Source organism: Silurus aristotelis, assembly GCF_946808225.1.
Source record: "Silurus aristotelis genome assembly, chromosome: 1".
Classification (NCBI taxonomy): domain Eukaryota; kingdom Metazoa; phylum Chordata; class Actinopteri; order Siluriformes; family Siluridae; genus Silurus; species Silurus aristotelis.
The window spans coordinates 13,090,589-13,112,162 of record NC_139574.1 but is presented as its reverse complement, the minus strand read 5'-3'; the positions used below and the strand labels follow the sequence as shown (position 1 = coordinate 13,112,162).

General features: G+C 38.6%; 1 protein-coding gene across 2 annotated transcripts in view; it reads right to left on the bottom strand.

Annotated features, from left to right (window-relative positions):
• Positions 1-21,574, bottom strand: part of scn5lab (sodium channel, voltage gated, type V-like, alpha b) — a 125,482-nt gene that overhangs the window by 96,182 nt on the left and 7,726 nt on the right. The window contains exons 1-2 of one of the 2 annotated variants that reach the window (XM_083543566.1): positions 14,096-14,194; positions 2,162-2,469 (exon numbers count right to left, since the gene is read on the bottom strand). In XM_083543566.1, the coding sequence (XP_083399692.1) occupies positions 2,162-2,428 (267 nt within the window). In that variant the 5' untranslated portion in view covers positions 2,429-2,469; positions 14,096-14,194. Of the gene's footprint in view, positions 1-2,161; positions 2,470-14,095; positions 14,195-21,574 lie in introns of those variants that run through there. The other variant, XM_083543565.1, reaches the window with a different exon arrangement.

Genomic DNA, 21,574 nt, shown 5'->3' with positions numbered 1-21,574 from the left:
CCTCAGTCTAGACTAGGAGGAAAGACGCTCAAGCCTCTACTGCATACCATTTTGTGTAGTTTTAAATATGACCATGAAAGTTTCTGTTTTGCTTCCACAAAAATCTGCTTTAAGCCTTTTTAAACTTTGTCTTATTTTTATGTATATTTATGCTTAATCCAATATACCAGCCGGCCCTGTTTGTAATAGTAGTGCAAATTTAGCGAAGACTGTTCCTTTAAACTGTGTCAGGTTAAAGCACAGGCTTAAAACAACTAGTTGTATGCGTAACAAAGCAGGCACATTATATCAAGAAGGTTCCTCTTGGCAATTCATCATCATACAGTCAAAAATATATGACAGCCCTTCACCTGATTTGTTCTTCTATTGTTGAGCTACTCAGTGCTGTGCTAATCTGTTAAAAATATAAACGGGTGCCTCCAATGGCAAGCTCAACAGCTCTTTCTCATACAAAACAGCTTTCCGTCCCCCAAACCAGTAAATTTTAAGAAGACAAAGAGCAAAGAACAGCCTACAAATGAATTACAGCAGGGTTCAATGGGAGGATATGTGCTATCGGGGGACACTGTCACTATGGGTGACAGGAGCAGGGAGGCTCTCTATCCTCACGCTGTGCAAACAGCCCTGCTTGGTTGCCCAGGATTCATGGCTTCCTTGCTGGCGCTAAATTTATACCATCTCACCCTCGCATAAATAATGCGAGTAGTCAACGCATGAAGAATAATTGCCACCATCAGGGTCAGCAAATTTTCCCGCTGCAACTGTGTCAAGACATGTCAACAGATCTCTCTCTCTCCCTCTCTTGCTCTCTTTCTTTCCTTTTCTCTTTTTTTCTTTCAACATTACATTGTGAGAGAACCATGCAAGCAACCTTTCTCAGAATTCTGGCCCCCTGCCCTTCTGTAACCTTTTTAAATGCAGTGATTTGTGGATCACATTGCATATCTTTATGTAACATTTGGGTCACGCTTGCTGCTATTTGTTTCTACCTCCCTCAGATATCCTGTGGGAGACCGTCTGCAGCGCAAGCAGAGTGCGGGCATATGCAATTTGGGAGCTAACAAAAGAAAGGACAAAAGGGGGAATAACTCAAAGCAGACCAAAAAGTCAAAAACAGTAGACTGCCTTTAGTATGACTCTGAGGCTGTGAGTGAGTGTGTGTATGAGTTTTTCTTTTATGTAACCTAGCATAAAGTTCTCCAATGCCAGAAGCTAGGTTTAACCAAAAACAGCGCCTGCAACGACAGCAGCATTTGATCAGTACTTGTCCTCCTGCTGAATAAAAAAAACCCACTCTACCCTTCATCTGCTATGGCTAACCTTTCTCCTTGGATCACAGTCTCAGATAGCTGACTTAATCCTCCTGTACAGTGGCCTTGTCAGTGTCAACAAGAACAAGTATTAAGCTTACAATTGTGGCTTGCGCTGGACCACGGATTTCACGAGTGCAGGGCATGTGGGAGACATAGTTTACTGATAACTCAGTGAAGAGGTCTATTAAAAGCAAAGTCACAAAAGCACATTTGTCTGCTTCTGCAATAGTCAAACGAATCACGTGTTCTTCATAATCAACATTATTAAACATTTTGCCATCGAGCGGGAATTAGGAGTCATAAACATAGGAAAGTAACATTTGGGGAAATCCTAATTCTGAGTATTATGTTAGCATTTTATTAAGCTTCTTTTAAATTTGTTATTTAAAATAAGTTTTCGCACACAACAATGCACCAAAATGTTAGTCTAATCTGGACCTCATGAAAAGGGAAATTTGTGTGGTGGGTCTCAGAGAAAATGTGTATAAGACCCCAGCCGGCATAGCAGTGCCAGCATTAGCAGCCATCATCAGCTCAATGACTCATGCTTGTCATCAGTTATTTCCTTTTTTCCCAGACTCCTCTGAATCAGCTCAAATAAATCAAATATGCTGGCCAACTTCAAAATCTGCACTGAGAGTTACCCTTCACCAAACAATATTCTTCACATTATAGAACATCTGTTTAACTGCTAATGGAAATACATAGATGGCTTAATTAGTTTCAGCACCACAGATGTCTAAAAGTTATAAATACAGAGAAAGTACAGAGAGTGCAGATTTCACTAAACCATGGGTTTATGTGTTTGTGCTTTTGTTTGAGTGTTAGTATGAAACTTGAGCACCCACTCTCTTGTTCTGGGAGTAATATGGGTCGATGTCCTCCAGTGGCACCCCCACCAGTCCTAATGGAATGTCTCCAAAAATGCGGGGGAGCTGTTTCCCTGCCTCCAGGTCTGCCCGGGGCTTGGGAGTCTCCACGTCACCCAAGTCCTCCTGGTACTCCCTGGCCTTCTGCGCCTCTTCTTCGGCGATCCGCTGCTCGATGCCAGCCAGGGATTCACGAGTGAACCGGTGCAAGCTGTCGGAACCCGGTGAAAACAGCAAGGTTGCCATCTTTTCATTCTGAGCCTCCTGTCCTAATGGTTACTTCACAGCTGAGGAAGACAAGAAATACACACAGAGAGGTCATTAAAGTGTAAAAAAAAAATATTGTAGATCCATCTAGTTCAGTCTTATTTATAAAGGGCTGTGGCTGGAATAAAAAAGTGTAGCCATGCCTGCCATTTGATGGCAGATAATGTCTATTTTAAGAATGTGATAACTATATTATTATTATTATTATTATTATTATTATTATTATTATTATTATTATTATTATTATTATTATTATTATTATCATCTCATCTTCAGAAAGCATTTCATCTTGGTCAGTCATGAATAGAACTTATTCCAGTAACACTGAGTGCGAGGTGTAAAGACACCCTGGAAGGGATGTTGGCCTATTATCTGGCTCCACACTCTTGATGTCACCCAAATGGGGATGGGTTCCCCTTTTAAGTCTGGTTCCTCTTAAGGTTTCTTCCTCATAACATCTAAACGAGTTTTTCCTTGTTCATCAGGGATAAATACACATCATTCACCTTAACTGTTTCTGTAAATTCTGTAAAGCTGCTTTGAGACAATGTCTTTTGTGAAAAGCGCTATAAAAATAAACTTGACTTGACACACACACATATTTGCATCTAGGTGCAATTTGGAGTTCCCAGTCCAGGATCTTTTTGTGAAACTGGAGAACCTGATTAGATCTAGGGAAACTCTCAGTAACCCAAGTCCAGGATTAAACCAGGGACCCTGAGCTATGGGCAACATTACAATACTTCTGACAGTGCCTCCATGCTGACTGATTTTTAAAAAGTCACCCTGCATTAAAATAAACCCCTGCATTTTCACTATACACACATAACATGAAATAGAATTTAAACAGCAAAATGTCATTGTCATGTTGTTTAAACGTGTAAATAGAGCGGGGTTTCCTCACTGTATGACTGGTATTCCTTTGGATAAAATTGCGCCTCTGTGCATAATCATACAGACCCGGCCATCTGTTATATCTTTCAGCAAAATCATTGGAGACGAGATCATTTTTCTAGCAGGAGGTGTTCATGGCAGACACAAGCGATCCACTGAACAAGCAGACTATTTGTATCTTTACAGCTTCTTATGCAACTTTTCATGAAGGCATACTTAACATGGTAAATAGATGCCAAATTAACTATATTCAGAAATTCACATTAAAGTATTAAGTCATTATTAGATTTCAGATTAGTGAAAAATTTATGAACATTGCTGTAAGGTTAATATACATCTGATCTAAATATAAATATGGGTCTGGGATTTTTACATCACCCCCTTGTTGTCCTCCATAGGTTAAATGAGTCTGCACTAAAGCCAGGGCTTTCCTTTTGACCTGAGTACAGAACATAATCCTGCTGTTTATTTCCATACCATTTCAGCTATTCACATTGTGAGAGCCCGTGTCACAAACGTTATATCCTGCTGAAAGAAAAAAAAAAAAAAACAAACACGGCCAAATAGTTTATCCACGCAGCGGAATCTCAAACTTGGATTTGCTTTTGAAAAAGGACAAAACCCTGCAGTCTCTGTTCCCCCTGTTTTACCCTGTATGAACCCGTTTCTTTGATTTCACTAGACTATCCTCTGACACATGTTCCCAGTTAAAATGCTAACCCCCTTTAAAATGAATACGCATCATTATATCAAATAGATCCATACAGTTTTTTAGCTTATATACTGTGGAGAGTCATAGTTACAAAAAAATTTCAAAAAAGATAAGATGCAAAGAAATGTTTTAAGAGCGCAGAATCTTAGCACTTTCCCTGCTTACTAAAGGTAATTGTTTGTTAAGAGCTAAGCTGAGATGAAAGCATGGACTCCAAACCTGCAGGTGGTGACTAGACTATTTATAACTAAGCACAGTCATCGTGCAGGGTTAACAAAGATCTAGCCGCTTAACTGCATGTATTATGAAAAGAAAAGAATTTATAAGAGAACATCAGAAGAAAATTCTGGTTCTTACAGTATGCAACATTTCAACCCAGCCATTACGGTGGCACAAGCCAGTGCACTCTTATTGCTGGTCCCAATCCCGGATTAATGGGGAGGGTTGTGTTAGGAAGGACATCCAGCATAAAACATGTAAAACAAACCTAAATTTCATACTGGATCGGCCCGCCACAGGTATTGTTAGTCAACAGGGTATAAGTGGAAACTGGGCTACTGTTGACCAAAGGAGAAGAAGGAGAGAGGTAAGATGTCTACAGAGAGAGCAGGGAAAGGAGAAGTGGAGGAGAGTGGAATTAAGAATTGGTACTTTAAGTGTTGGTACTATGACTTTTAAAGGGAGAGATGTAGGTGATATGATGGAGAGGAGAAAGGTAGATATGTTGTGTGTTCAGGAGACCAAGTGGAAAGGAAGTAAGGACAGGAACTTTAGAGGTGGGTTTAAGCTGTTATTTCATGGTGTGCATGGAAAGATAAATGGTGTAGGGGTGATACTAAAGGAAGAGTACAGTAAGAGTATAGTGAAGGTGAAGAGAGTATCTGATAGAGTGATGAACGTGAAGCTGGAAGTTGAAGGGGTGATGATAAATGTCATCGGTACTCCACAAGTGGGTTGTGAGATGGAGGAGAAGGAAAAATTCTGGAGTGAATTAGATGAAGTGGTAGAAGGTGTACATAGGAATGAAAGATTGTTGATTGGGGCAGACTTCAATGCCATGTTGTTGAAGGGAACAGATGTGATGAGGAGGTGATGGGTAGGTATGTCCTTAAGGAGAGGAATGTAGAAGGGCAGATGGTGGTAGATTTTGCTAAAAGGACGCGAATGGCAGTGGTGAACAGTTATTTTAAAAGGAACTAGGAGCATATGGTGTCGTATAAGAGTGGAGGAAGGTGCACACAGGTGGACTATATTTTATGTAGAAGATGCAGCCTGAAGGAGATTGGAGACTGTAAGGTGTTGGCAGGGGACATTTAAGAAATGTAGGCAGGGGTACAAGGAGATGCGGCAGCAGATAAAGAGGGATGTGGCGAAAGCCAAGGAAAAGGCATATGAGGAGCTGTATGAGAAGTTGGACACTAAAGAAGGAGAAAAGGATATGTACCGATTGGCCAGGCAGAGGGACCGAGCTGGAAAGGATGTGCTACAAGTTAGAGCAATAAAGGATGGAAATAAAAATGTGTTTTCTAGTGAGAAGAGTGTGTTGAGAAAATGGAGGGAGTATTTTGAGCAGCTGATAAATGAGAAAAATGAGAGACAGCGAGAAGGGTGGATGATGTGGAGATGGTGAAGCAGGAAGTGGATAGGATTAGTAAGTAGATAGAGAAGTATAGAGAATGTCAGAAGGAGTTGCATTGTGTCTGTGTGGATTTAGAGAAATCATACGACAGGGTGCCGAGAGAGGAGTTGTGGTATTGTGTAAGAAAGTCAGGTGTGTCATAGAAGTATGTGAAGGTGGTGAAGGACAGTGTGACAGCAGTAAAGTGTGCAATAGGAACGACAGACTGGTACAAGCTGGAGCTGGGACTGCATCAAGGATCAGCTCTGAGCCCTTTCCTGTTTGCAATAGTGATGCACAGGCTGACGGACTAGGTCAGGTAAGAGTTTCCATGGACTCGATTTGTTGTTAACATTTGGGTTAAAAATAAAAAACTTAGTCATAATTCCACAGTCTGAAGCTATTTCAGACCATTATCTCATCTCTTTTAAAATCTGCCTCAGTCATTGCATTACTACTTCACCACGTTATCGTGTTAAGCGTACTTTCACGTCAGCTACAGCAGCGCGTTTTATTAACAATCTTCCAGAAATTACGATATTAGATAGATCTCCGTCTGACCATGCAGAGCTCGACTGGGCCACTGAATACCTAGAATCAACATTACGTTATACCCTAGATGATGTAGCTCCCCTTAAGACCAAAATGATCAGGGAGAAAAAATTTGCACAGTGGTATAATGATCATACACCCACCTTAAAACAGACCACTCGAAAATTAGAACGTAAATGGCGTCAAACAAAATTAACAGTATTTCAAATAGCATGGAAGGAGAGCCTCCTAATTTATAAAAAATCTCTTAGTGCTGCTAGATCAGCATATTTCTCCACCCTCATAGAAAATAACAAGCATAATCCTAGATTTCTATTCAGCACGGTAGCAAAATTAACAGGGAATAAAAGCACTGCACTCACATGCACACCATCAATAGGTAGTAATGATTTCATGAACTTTTTTAATAATAAAATTGAAAACATCAGGCAAAAAATCCAGACGGTTAATATAAATCCAAATTATTTTACAAGTAACCCTGTAGACAGCGGTATAATTATAACAGACAATCAATTACAAAGTTTTACTCCTATTCACGAGAATGACTTAATTTCATTAATTTCCTCATCAAAATCATCAACCTGCATTCTCGATCCCTTGCCTACAAGTTTCTTTAAACAGATAATTCCAGAGGTAATTGAACCTGTTTTAAAAATAATAAACTCTTCCATTAGCACTGGTTTTGTACCAAAATCCTTCAAACTGGCAGTTATCCACCCCCTAATTAAGAAACCTGACCTTGACATATGTCAGCTGTCCAACTACAGACCAATATCAAATTTCCCCTTCATATCCAAAATTTTAGAAAAGGTTGTAGCACAGCAGTTATGCTCACACCTACTTATGAATAACATTTTTGAAATGTATCAGTCAGGATTTCGGCCTCATCATAGCACAGAGACGGCGCTAGTTAAGGTTGTAAATGACCTGTTATTGGCCTCTGATCAGGGTTTTGTCTCCTTACTTATTTTGCTCGACCTTAGTGCAGCTTTTGACACCATTGATCACACTATACTACTTGCTAGACTTGAGAACGTTGTTGGAATAAAGGGAACAGCTCTCTCTTGGCTCAGGTCTTATTTGACTGATCGCTATCAGTTTGTTGATGTAAATGGTGAGTTCTCCACACTCTCTGAGGTAAAGTTTGGTGTTCCTCAAGGATCTGTCTTAGGCCCTCTGCTTTTCTCTTTATATATGCTGCCTCTTGGAGAAATTATTCATAAACATGTTATTAGATTCCATTGCTATGCTGATGATACACAGCTGTATATTTCAGCAAAGCCAGATGAAAGAGATCAGCTTAACAATGTTGAAAAATGTGTAAAGGACATTAGACAGTGGATGCTCGATAACTTTCTTCTGCTAAACTCAGATAAGACGGAAGTACTTTTACTAGGACCACATGCAGCTAGAAGCAAACTTTCCGATTACGTAGCATCTCTGGATGGTGTTTCTGTTTCAGCGTGTACGGCTGTCAAAGACCTTGGTGTGATTATTGACCCGAGTCTTTCCTTTGAGGCTCACGTGAATAATATTACCAGGATCGCCTTCTTTCACCTTAGAAATATTGCTCAGTTCAGAATGCAGCAGCAAGAGACCTCACTAGATCTAGGAAATATGACCACATCACCCCTGTATTAATCAGTCTACACTGGCTCCCAATCAAATCTCGCATTGATTATAAAATACTACTACTGATGTATAAAGCACTTAACGGTCTCGCACCGCAGTATCTAAATGAACTTCTGTACCAGTATGATCCTCCACGCCTACTTAGATCAAAAGGTGCTGGCTATCTGTTGGTTCCTCCAATAATGAAGATTACAGCAGGGGGCAGATCTTTCTCTTATAAAGCCCCGCAGTTATGGAATAGCCTTCCTATCAGTGTTCGGGACTCAGACACAGTCTCAGTGTTTAAGTCGAGGTTGAAAACATATTTATTCAGTCAAGCCTTTAATCAGTAGATTTTTTCTCAGGTAAAGGCTCAGATCTGGAGGGAACATTGATATAGTGTTTGGTGAACTGGGATATTTGTATGCTGTCGTCCCCTCACATTCACGTGTTCACTCAGGTTTGTTGATGGTGGTGTGGTGGGTCGTCTCTTATCCCAGAGATCCCTCATGTCTGTGTTGCCTTCTGGTTCTCCCTTTTAGTTATGCTGCCATAGCGAGTCTTGCCGGAGTCCAAACTGCACAGTGACTTTAACTCTCAGGCAACAATAGGTACACTTAATAATCCATATCCTTCTCTTCCTGTCACCCTCTTCTCTCTCTCTCTCTCTCTCTCTCTCTCTCTCTCTCTCTCTCTCTCTCTCTCTCTCTCTCTCTCTCCTCTCTCTCTCTCGGTCGAGTTAAACATGCTTCTGAGGCTCCAGTGACAACTGTTCCTGCCCCTCTCCCCTCCGTGGATCTTCACACTTCGTCCAGGCCTGCCTCTGGATAGTGTTCTCTTGACTGGAGGCCACTCTGTGCAGCTGGGGAAGGTTTGTCATCAACGCCTTGGGTGGTTCCATGAAATTCCGGAGTAAGAACGGGAGCTTTGAGGATGGATTGGACTGTAGTTGATGTCAACCGTCTCCTACACTGACTCAGGAATACAGTTCGCTTTTGATCATCATCACTGTACATTGTATACCTGCCACAAATGGACATTTGGTGTAACCCAGATGAGGATGGGTTCCCTCTTGAGTCTGGTTCCTCTCAAGGTTTCTTCCTTATGCCATCTCGGGGAGTTTTTCCTTGCCACAGTCGCCACCGGCTTGCTCATCAGGGACAAACTTACTCATAAAGAACATATTCATTTTTAATCACCGCATTATCTGTGTAAAGCTGCTTTGAGACAATGTTCATTGTTAAAAGCGCTATACAAATAAAAATGAATTGAATTAAAATTTAACTATGATGTTTGCAGAGGATATCACCAAAATGAGGATGGGTTCCCCTTTTAAATCTGGTTCCTCTCAAGGTTTCTTCCTCAAAACATCTAAGGGAGTTTTTCCTTGCCACAGTTGCCATGGCTGCTCATCAGGGATAAATAAACAAATACATAAATACATAAATATATCTTTCACCTTAACTCTTATAATCTGTAAAGCTGCTTTTAGACAATGTTTGTTGTGAAAAGCGCTATAGAAATAAACTTGACATGAATTGTTATTGTGATTTGTGGTGAGAGTAGGGAGCAGGTTTGGAAGAGCCTGGAGAGGTGGAGGTACGCACTGGAAAGAAGGGGAATGAAAGTCTGTAGAAGTAAGACAGAGTACATGTGTGTGAATGAGAGGGAGGGCAGTGGAGTGGTGCGGTTGCAGGAAGAAGAGGTGGAGAAGGTGAAGGAGTTTAGGTACCTGGGGTCAACAGTGCAAATTGATGGAGAGTGTGTTAGAGAAGTTAAAAAAAGAGTGCAGGCAGGGTGGAGTGGGTGGAGAAGAGTGGCAGGAGTGATTTGTGATAGAAGAGTATCTGCAAGAGTGAAAGGGAAAGTTTATAGGACTGTGGTAAAACCTGCGATGTTGTATGGATTAGAGACAGTGGCATTGAGTAAAAGACAGGAGGTGGAGCTGGAGGTAGCAGAGCTGAAGATGTTGAGGTTTTCGTTGGGAGTGACAAAGATGGACAGGATTAGAAACAAGTTTATTAGAGGGACAGCGCATATAGGACGTTTTGGAGACAAGGTGAGAGAGGTGCGATTGAGATGGTTTAGACATGTGCACAGGAGGGATATTGGGTATATCAGTAGGATAATGCTGAGGATGGAGCCGCCATGAAAGAAGAAAAGAGAAAAACCAAGGAGGAGGTTTATGGATGTGGTGAGGGAAGACATGCAGGTAGGCGGTTTGAAAGAGGCAGATGTAGAGGACAGAGTAGTTTAAAGACGGATGATCTGCTGTGGCGACCTGTAATGGGAGCAGCCGAAAGTTGAAGAAGAGGGCAGTATGCAACGTTTTTTGAACATATTAATGTGCAAAGTTCATGCTAATGACTTGCCTTAGTTACATCATCTTAAAAAGACGTTCTGAGGTGAGAATAGTTTATTTTTAATCAAGCATAGCCATAATGAATATATCTAACCTATGGTATTATCTTGAGGCTGCAAACTGAGTCTCAATGGCCACAAATTATCGTGTGACCATATCATACCAAAGTTGTTGCCGCAAATTGCGTACTGTGAACTCATACTTATTACATGAAATATAGTCTTAATAATAAGAAATATGATTTGGTAGGAACGAGTGAAAAAGCCAGGTCACTTTCAAAATGCAAGTTAAAGTTAAATATCCATGTTGTAAAACCTGTGACTCAAGTATATATTATATATAATATTGTATATTACATTATTATATATTATATATAATATTGTATATTACATTATATATAATATACAATATGATAAGTCATCTTATTTCAAATAGCTCCTGACAAACTTAACTCATAGCCTTAATATGCAGTAAATTTTTTGTGCACACATCCTATTAAAAAAAACAAACACTATGAAAGTGCCATGGGTTTGAATGAGCCAGGAATATACTGAACAAACCGTTTAACAAAATTGTTAAAGCTATTGTTATTTGCACTCAGTTGTATTCCATTGTTGTATCATTCTATTTTCTCAGCTCTCCTTCTATCCCTCTTGTATCTGCTCATCTATATATATATATATATTTTCCCTGTCTATTTAACATGGGGCATTAGGCTCCAGGTGTCTATAAAGAGGAGTTGTTTCAGGCAAAGCCAGGGTTGGCATCTTGCTCAACTTGCTGCTTCTCATGGAGCTGAAACACAACAAAACACAAACATAGCTCGAGCCAAGTCATCTGATTGTGGAGGCATAAAACATGGCTCTGAATAGCAAAAAAAAGGTGGTGGATGTCATCCAGGATTGAGTGTGTCATGACTATATGGCCCAGCACCTTTAAAAAGCGGAAGCATATCATGATATAAACATAGTGGGTCTCAGAGTGTCCAGGGCTCATGAATCTTCTCCTCCTCTCTGTAGACACAATGCAAGTGACATGGTGTAACACAGTACGTTAATGTGTATATTTTCTAAATGTGGCTACTTTTATACATTGTAAATGGAAGGTGGTAGCTCAGTGGTTATGGCATTAGACTCTGGATATGTCATATGCTCAAATCCCAACACCACCAGGCTGTTTTTGCTGGGCCCTTGAGCAAGGCCCTTAATTCTCAACTGTTAAGTTGTAAGTCGCTCTGAATAAGGGCATCTGCTAAATGCCGAAGGCTAATGAAAATACGCACTTCTTTTGAGAACACATTCCATACATTTTCATCAGACCCACTAAATCTAATGTCTTAAAGATTTTATGAACTTTAATGTAACATTTGCTTAGTGTTTTCCCCTACACCATAAAGTAACTAGTGTAACTACCTCCCATTAGGTAAACCAAGTCCAAATCAGTCTCACAGAAAAAACGACGTAAATCTGAAGCACCTTTTATATGTTGAATAGCGACAAATCAGACATTCACTTGAATGTTTTATATGATGTTTTGCAACAACATATTTAACCAAGTTAAGCTCTATCACTACACTGTTTTAGTGATATTGATATGTAATAAACAATTTTAACCCCCAATATTATTAAAAAAAGTGTGTAGTGTAGTGGTAGAGCTTCTTGCAGAACATATTTAACATATTTTCTCCCTTGTTTCCTCTTCTTTTCTCTTTTTAATTGTACAAACTGTCACTGACATCTGTACATATGACAAATAAAACTTGAAACTTGAAACATCTATCTATCTATCTATCTATCTATCTATCTATCTATCTATCTATCTATCTATCTATCTATCTATCTATCTGTCTGTCTGTCTGTCTGTCTGTCTGTCTGTCTGTCTGTCTGTCTGTCTGTCTATAAAACATTCAAATAAATGTCTGATGTTATGTTATTCAACATATAAATGGTGCTACAAATGGGGTGCATGTACGTTTTTTCTGTGAAACTGGTTTAGGCATCAGTTTTACTCTATAGGCAGTAACACTAGTTAATTTTTTCTGGAAAAACACTAAACAAATAATACAATAATATTCATTTAATCACAAATAAACGCTTTTACTAGCTTGAAAGCATGTATAAGGTTGATCAGTTGTCATAACCAATGCCACTTTATCAGCCTCAGAGCACTGCAATGTGAAGTGACTGGTTCAGTACCTCATATCCCAGTCCAGTCAGGCACGTGGATTTCACGTTCCTCTGTACTGCTGTATGCTGTCATTAGTCACTGGTGGCTGTGCTGGCAACACTGTAGAGGGGCCAGAGAGAGCCAGGGTGATGCTGGCCTTATCTCTGAACCTGACACTGAGCTGTTACAGAACCTGAGCAAAATGTCAGCATAGCCACTACTAGCAGCTCTGTATCATGAATGGCATCAGAAAGTAAGGCTCTTGGGCCGGATCAAATGCCAAAAGCACAAAAAAGAGACCAAATACATCGGCATTCATTGTGGCACATAAACATCTGGGAGAATGTCAAGCATACACGTGATAGCGATAGCATGCCAAAGAGAAGTGATCCAAGGCGACAGCTAACATTTATGATTACTAGTCATATATGTTCATTTTAGAGATGCAATAAATTCTCTAGTACAAGCTTTAGGAATATGCCTTTAGGTATAAGCTCAACAAAGTACATTTGTTACAAGGTAATGCATTTTGCTGATTCAGCCAGGTTTAGAGCACGGTGACTGTTTTTGCCATCGTTACAGTGTATTTAAAGGTCTTTTCGACATGAAAAGAACAGCATATAAACCACTATAAATAGCAATTTTCCATTTTGCTAGTATAAAATCAAACAAAACTGAACAAAAAGCTAAAGATACTAAACTGAAACCTTTATAGATGTATTATTTGTTCCAATAATAACCAGCAGAAATAATAAAATTTCTGTTTGTCTGAATCCCCTATTTACAGCCTGGTTGTTATGGTCAGCACTAACACCAGCCTGCCTATTGCTCTGCTTCTTCTGCCTCCAATGGACTGGCCTGGTCCTCTGGGAAATTACCAATAAAGTCTTCATACATGAGCGGAGAGCATTAACAGGAAGCGGGTGCTTGTTCGCTCTGGCCAGGACACACTTTTGTTTGATTTCTCTGCTACAGTGATTTGGATTTTCACTGCTATAAACCGCCTATTACATGTTAAGTTTAAAAATAACTAGAAATTTAAAAAAGAACATCATGCATTACATAAGTATGAAACAGAACAAATTGGGACATTCTTTTTATAATAAAATAATCTACAAAGAAATAGATAAGTTTTTTATCAAAAACCTGAAGTGAATTATATCGAAGCAACATGCCAACAATTTAAATATTTTAAATGAATTAATGAGCAAAATGCATGTTATTTCACCTTCATATAACCTTATGAATCATCTGCAAAGCACTTTTCTGTTATGTTAAAAAAGATATAAGTAATCATTTCCTATCCATCCTCTCGTGAAGCGAGAGTAAAAATTCAGCTGGCCATGTTACAAGAAAATTGGAAAGTGCAAACTCCTGTGGCTGAAATCTTATTGACTTTTACACAGCACTGATGGGCAAGCCTTGCGCCATAAATTAATATCTCTTAACAGAGTATGTCACCATATCAATTAATGTGAGGATTTTCATTGTTAAATTTTTTTCACTCAGTTCATTATTAACCTTATATTAAGTGGAGCATGTGCCATACGAGTCCCAGAGAAATAGCTGTTACTATAGAAACAACAAAATCCTAGACTAATTAAATTAATGCAAATCTTTTTAAATACAGCCTGCATCAAAACTGTGAAGTTATGAACACTTTCTTAGGAATCAGATTAAACAGCCCTAAACCCCACAGCCTTTCCTTGAAAACCGTAGCAAATATCATACCGCTAGACTTTCCAGTTCTTCGGTTGTTGAAGACTCTGTATCAATGACATTCAGCATCCTTGAGGTCTTGTATGTACCCAGTGTACTGCTCAAATGTGTATGCTGCCGTGACAGTGGAAATATGACAGCAGCTCTGAGAGAGAGCTGTCATGTTAGTTGTTGTTGTGGGTGGCAGCTCTGATAGGCTGGTCTCATTCTCACACGCATCATCTAATGTACATACAGAGAGCTGTCTTTGATCGTATAGAGCTGTGGAGATGTTTCTGTTTCCTAAGCAATTTGTCAGTTCAGTCTGGCAACGGATTCAAATATTTGATTTCGCGTCTTTTATATTTATTAATATTTTTAATAAAAATGTTCAAACAGAAATTAGCACTGCATTATTCGAGCATTAATCAAATTAGTGCTATATATATATATATATATATATATATATATATATATATATATATATATATATATATATATATATATATATATTGTGTGGCAATTAATATTGCCCTATTTAATAACTTACATATTTATTACCATCTTCTCCAGTTTCAATTAGATTATGTGCTGGATTTAATCTGGAACCTTTTAAAAAAAAAAAAATACTTAACTCCTACACAATTTCTTCAGTCTTAGATGTCATCTTTTTAATTAATAAGTGACCAGTGTGGTTAATGTCATCTGACTGCGTGCTCCTTTGTAATGGATTGTTGTGTGGCCACAAATTTGTTCTAAATGAACCCAAAAGTAATTATGTCCCTTAATATACTCAAGAGACCCAACAAAACAAATAAGCAAAGCAAAATCTGATGATCAAGCACCTGATAGGATGGGTGGTTATAGGCAGGTGCTACTGCAGAAAAAAAAAAAACATGGCAATGCTTCAAAAGGCAAAAGAAAATGATTGAACTCTTTTAGCCTGGTCAGCATGGATATTTATGCTAACAGCTTTTTTAAAATATATAACAAGGCTATAAAAATCAACTTGCATAAGCAGATATTCAGGTAGAACCATGTAAGATGTTCAGACAGCTCTGCAACACATTCACTATTAATATAAACTGGACTGATTAGAAAAATAGAAAATAACCCAGATTTGTTATGTTTGTTTGTCCTTGATTGATTTAAAAGAGTTACATAATATCATTTAAAAAATAAAAGTCACTGAGCATGAGTATGCCGATTGTGCTTTTTTCCCCCCACACTGTTCCACTTCTGGTTTTAATGTCATTGAAGCCTATGCGGAACATCTCGGGGAACTTGTTCCCTTCATGGCCTTCTTTCTTTCTATTCTCATCTCTTATTAAGTATACTCACAAGAAGAATTTCAGGGTCAAGCAAAGCAAAGAAAAGAGACTACAGCCTAAGCAGGTTAACCTTGATTATATCCTAAATAGGCTTATGCAGTGCAAACTGAGCTTAATTGAAACCTGGTCTGATAGCAGCCGGCACAGCGTGTATATCCAATACGATGTGACTTTGGAACGAAGTGAGGCAGGATCTGATTGGTTGGTGTGACCTCTAATGCCAGAAAGACATTTTAAGTGACAGCCGGACACTGTAATATTCATGCGTCAGATTATAAGCACACCTGTGTGGTTATGTGACCTGCCACGAAGAAATCTCTGAGGAGACTAAACTGTAGCTGACTGATGGCACTCGGTCTGTGCTCTGTGCAGGTGATATGAGAGCATGGAATTAGAGACTAAGTGATATGTGATCGCAGGTGAAGGTGATATGGCAAAAACAACTACAGCACTTTCCCTTAAGATGCCACTTGAAAGGTGATTATGTGGCCTTTATTAAATAAGTCAACATGCAACAGGACTAAATAAATCAAGCTCTAGGAAATTCTATTATTCCAGTAACCAATATCGGTTTAATTTTTTCTTTTGGATTAATTTAATTAAGCAAGCTCGGATAGCATCAGTTGGTGGTTTTCCTTTACAAATAACTTCCTGTTCAGCTATTTTAGACTGTTTATTGGGCACAGCAGTACTTAAACAAGTAATCTTGTTAAAATGAATGAGTATTGATTAATTTTCTAATTTTTTTCCGGTTTTAAACTGACTATATGCAAACTGCCGAGTTGCGTTCAAGCCACATTGATCAGTGATAAGTTTAATAAAAAGTGATGTAAAATCCATTAAATGAATTTAATAAAATGGTCACAATGGGAGAAATGAGACAACAAACTAAACGGGACCATCTGAGATATGCGAAACGTATTTCTGGAGAGGAATCTTACCTTTCATATGAAAGTGACTAATCAAAACAATAGCCCTTCAGTTTTTACTCTCCTGCTTCAGAACTTTAGAGTCACTAAGGAGTCACTTAAGCTTGATTTCAGTGGGTGTACTGATTTCAGACGGTGCCGAAAGAACGACACTGCATTCTTCGTCATTAGTGCGTCACCAGAATGCCAACCTAGAGAATATTCATAGTCAGCCTGCACTGTGATTAAAACAGCCCACTGAACTCTGTGTCAATCAGGAACTCCACGCTCACTCACCTTCCAGGGGAACGACAGGCCGCATGTGAGGGGAAGCAATTAGTGATTAATATGCTGATTAGGATTTAAATGCTAGCTGCTGCAGAATGGCAGCGCCGTTGCCATGGAGATGAAGGTGGGCGGACCATGTCATCAGCTCCTTGATAGCTTTGACATCTGTGTTTCAGCAGCCACTTCAGGTGGGCCTTACAGTGTGGGCCTTAGCACTATGCTCGAAATCTTCAGGGTGGTGTTCAGTGTCATTTTAAGCAGCGATTATCTTGATTGCAGAGGTCTACAGTGGCACTCGGTGCTTTCAGGAGGCCCGAGACACAATGTCCATTCCTACCATGTCTTATTGACCAGACATTTAACTTTCAGCAACACTGACTTCATAGCATAATTTTTCTTACACTATGTCATATTATCCTTCCACACTTTATTACTCAATGACATTAAAACTCTACATAAAAATCAGCCAATTAAATAAATACATAAATAAACACATTATCATTATTATTATTAATAATAATAATAATAATAATAATAAATACTGTTGTGCTTATTATTTGTATAGTACAATTGTGCTGTAATGTGCTGCTTATTTTTTAATTACAATAAATATATAAATAAATATATTTATATTATAATATATATTTAAAAGTATAATATATTTTCACTTCAGCTTCGACTCATGCTGCTGTAAATTGTCATACATAATATGTACTTAATTTTAGTTATTGTTTTATTTGTTTCTTTCGTATTTGGCAAAAGCAAGTAAAAAAATCTATTAATTTCGAAGAATTCACTTATTGCAACACCAGTGACTCCAGTACTTGTACAGTATCATTTTGTCAGTCGTCTCCATACTTAGGATTCACCCTAGTCATCTCCATACTTAGGTAATGGTCTAATATCTCTCCTTCTCGCTTATTTTATCATACTCTGGCTACAACTTATTATAACACAACCCCCAAGTCCACTCAATATCTCAGTAGTGTAGCACCTTTGTTATGTGTTGTTAGCAGTGGCGGGCGTTAAGGGTCAACAAAGCCTTCTCTGCTGGCCTAAACACTATCAGAAGCACTGACCTACATTTACAACCTAAATTCTAATATTTGTTCCAAATAAATTGTATTAATTTATTCCCAACAGTTTATTCTCTTCATTTTATATCGTTTCTCTTGACTGCACTGCTTCCAGTACGTGTATGTGGGTATTAGATTTTTTGTCCAATCAGATTTCAGCCTCTATGTGCTGCCATGTCAATCTAATCTGCCCAGGGCCTTCAAAGTCAGTACTGCTGGCCCTTTTACCATAGTCTCTATTAGCAATATGTCTGTTTCTTTAACCAATCAGGTTGGTCAGAAGGAAACTGTTTTAGCCAAGTTCGACTGGCAAAACACGTGTGTGGCGCTGCACACATTAATACATCAGAGTTAGACTTTTCTGCGCCTACATAGGAAGATAAATTGATTTGGTCTCGGATATACTTTAAAATCCATTTTGAGGAGAGGTCAGCCAACCCTGAAGCTAGCTAGCTTGTCTCAGCCCGGGAAAGGGTTTGTTCTCCACTTCCAGACCAGTGAATATGAGCGGTACCACTGACTTACAGCCTCTGAGGAGCAGTGCACATTATGAGTCTGCATCTCTGGTGAGTAGGTTGTATTTTAGTTACATTTTAATGGTATTGTCATGTTATTAGACAAATATTGATTCTAAATTGCTCCACATGATGTATGTGTCACAGTTGAAGTTGTAGTGTAGAGGTTTAGAGTCTTAACTGGGTTTCTTGCTTTAGTAAAATGGTATTCACCCTCCATATGTGAAATGCCTCTCTCTCTGTAATGCCATGCATTGTTATATTGCATTTCTGTATTGTGTTAATGGTTTCTATAATTGCGTTCGTTGAATGAAGAGGTGGATTAAGTCGGGTAAGTCCCCACTGAAGGCCCAGGTACCAAATGCATGGCCCGCCACTGGTTGTTTTTTCTTGCCACAGTTGCCATGGCTGCTCATAAGGGATAAATACACATCGTTCATTTTAACTGTTAAATTCTGTAAAGCTGCTTTGAGACAATGTCTGTTGTGAAAAGCAATAAAACAAAAACTTGATTTTTTTTTTTTTGCATTTAAATAGTTGAATCTGGGGTACAGTATGCTGCATTGTATGGTAAACATATATGGTAAAAAGCTCTATAGACACTTAATTGAATTGAACTGAACTGAACTGAATTTAACTAAAGTCACCAAGTATCATTTACTAACCTTATCTCACACTAAGGTAACTCTTTCTTTTAAAATAACCCTGTGCCCAAGCCTTTAAAAGGTCAGGTCTAGCATTATTTATGGTAAAATGACCCAGATATGAAAGAGCCTTTTAAAAGTAAAGTTCGGTATTTTCAATGGGTCTAAAGTAGAGTGTGGGTTAGCCTTGTTCACCTCAACTGCATGATTCAGGTTCCTCCTACACTCAAGTGTCTGCCTGCTGTTGCTCAGATATCGCTTTTAAAGTAGGATAATGTCGTCTAAAGAGCCAGACATCAAGAGTTTGTGTAGGTGACTGGTGTTTTTTTATAAGCTGTCTCAAGCATTCTAAGCCTGGCCACATTGTGCTCAAAAGTGACGAGCGTAACAAACAAATGACATTATTAATGGCTTAAAGTCACTTAGAATAAAGTTTCTGTTTATACATCCTGTTTTCTGCACAAACCCAAATCACATTGTATGATTTATTTATATTTATTTTTATTTTAATATTAATCTTAATTCATAATTTGTTATAATTATTTAGTAAATCACTTTGCACTGCCTTGTGTAAAAAGGTTTTCTTTATATATTGACATTCCTTGTCTACATTTCTTTACTCTCGTCTCTTTATACATGGGAGGTTTGGAATTAACTCATTCATCAATATGTCATGTTCCAATACATGTTTATCAAACCATATATTTTAAACACATACATGTCCAATATAAAATTATACAGTCTTAAAATAATCATTGCACACAGTAATTAATATTTCTAATCTAATCTAATCTAAACCACTGTCTTAGATAAGTAAAAGCCTAATGTGTCCTAGAAGACATTAGCTCTAACATGCATCTAATTTCAAATCTAATGCCACCCGAGGATGGCATAGGAGGTTGACCAGAACAGAAAAGTTATCCTGTAGGTTGCCTTTGATGTGCAGTTGAATAAACAATCCAGACAATGATGTAGGATGTGATCTTGACTGGCCAAGCATGGGCAGTTTTTCAATTTCAGAGAAAAATAAATGTGCTTTCTGCAGACATTTCGGTGTGCTTTCTGTAAACATTAATATATCGATATAACATTGGTAAATATGGTGGACTTCTTAATTCCTAATCCATAATAACAACTGTGTTAGTGGTTTCTTTTACACTGTTCTTGGAATTTATGGAAATGATTTTTTCAACTGATATTCTGTAGTGTTTTCCAGGGGGGACAGCACCATGGGGAGCCCAGTAATTTCACAATTTTGTCTGCCGAACAAATGGTACCATTGGTATCAATGTATAATCTAAAGAAATCTTAATATAGTTTCAGATCTATGACAAAAGGCAACAGTTGTAAGGAAAAGTTCCCTGAAATGACATGAGCAGCAGCTCTACAGTATTGATGTTATGCAACATTCACACACACACACACACACACACACACACACACACACACACACACACACACACACACGATTTTATCACTGCATTGATAGTTTCTGTACTATGAAGTCACCAGTACGTGTTCCTACTATTGGTTGCCATAGTAAAATGTATCTGTAGGTGGTCTAATTATTGTATCATTTGTCTTTTGACAACAAATCAGAAGACAGATCACATGCACTCTACTGTCACTGAACCAAGTCATTCCATATTTGCATAAACTTTTCTCAACTTTGTCTCGTCGCTGGACACTCCTACGTCTGTCATTCAAGAAATCACTAACTCATTAAAAAAAATGGTTTCTGATTTTTTTGTTGTTGTGGGTCACTATATATCCATGAGGTCTTTGACATAAACTTGTACATAGTAAAAAAAACATTTTATCACTGACTAAAAGCCTTGTACAAATCTAGACCTGAATGTACATTCAGAGTACTAACAGCTGTTAGCAGTTATCACGGCTATTATGCCACTCTTAAGCCGTACTCCACTGATATTAGAAACACCCAAATTAAAAGGGGTGCACACTTTCTGAGTGGCTGAGACTGGAGGAGGAGAGTGAAAACAGTCCCATTTTCACTCCATTTTCACCTCTTTATAGAATCCTGGGGTTCAGTAATTTATGAGAGTGCTCTCCTTTAAGCTCGGCTTGTGCGTTTTCTCTCTCTCATTAAGCCTTCCCACTGCTCTGACACACATTTTAATTTCACTTCAAAGAGGTCACATTAGTTTGGGCTGCTCTGTTCTCTGTTTGTCTCTAGCAGGTTTCTTGTGTAGGTTTGCACCCTGGTCCATTTTTCACTGACAAGGCAACAGCAGGCCACACACACATGAGGACTTTCCTCTTGACATTTACTACACTAAACGTCAATAAGGCAGAATAACAGCAAAGTAGCCGCTGCAGTTGGCAAGTTTTGGATCAATCACAGCATAGAGCTGGCTACAGAGGGAAATTTGTACGTTGCTGATACAAACAAACAAACAAACAATTAGAGTAGGGGGCAATTATGCAGCAATGCTGATAATGAGCATTAATGTTGTTGAAACTAATTACAACAAAAGATCCTTTTTTTCCTGAAATACTAATAACCCTTTGACCAAACGGCTTTATCAGGCATGAAAACCATTTGCCGCATAACTGCAATTATTTATCTAATTTTTGTCAACAGTCACCCCCATCGCCACACACACACACACACACACACATACTGAGAGAACAATGTGCCGTGTTCTGCACAGTGGTCACACCTTTTAACAACAATCTATTTCTCATAAGAAAGAAGTCTGAATGTTATCTGTACTCTTCAAGCAGAC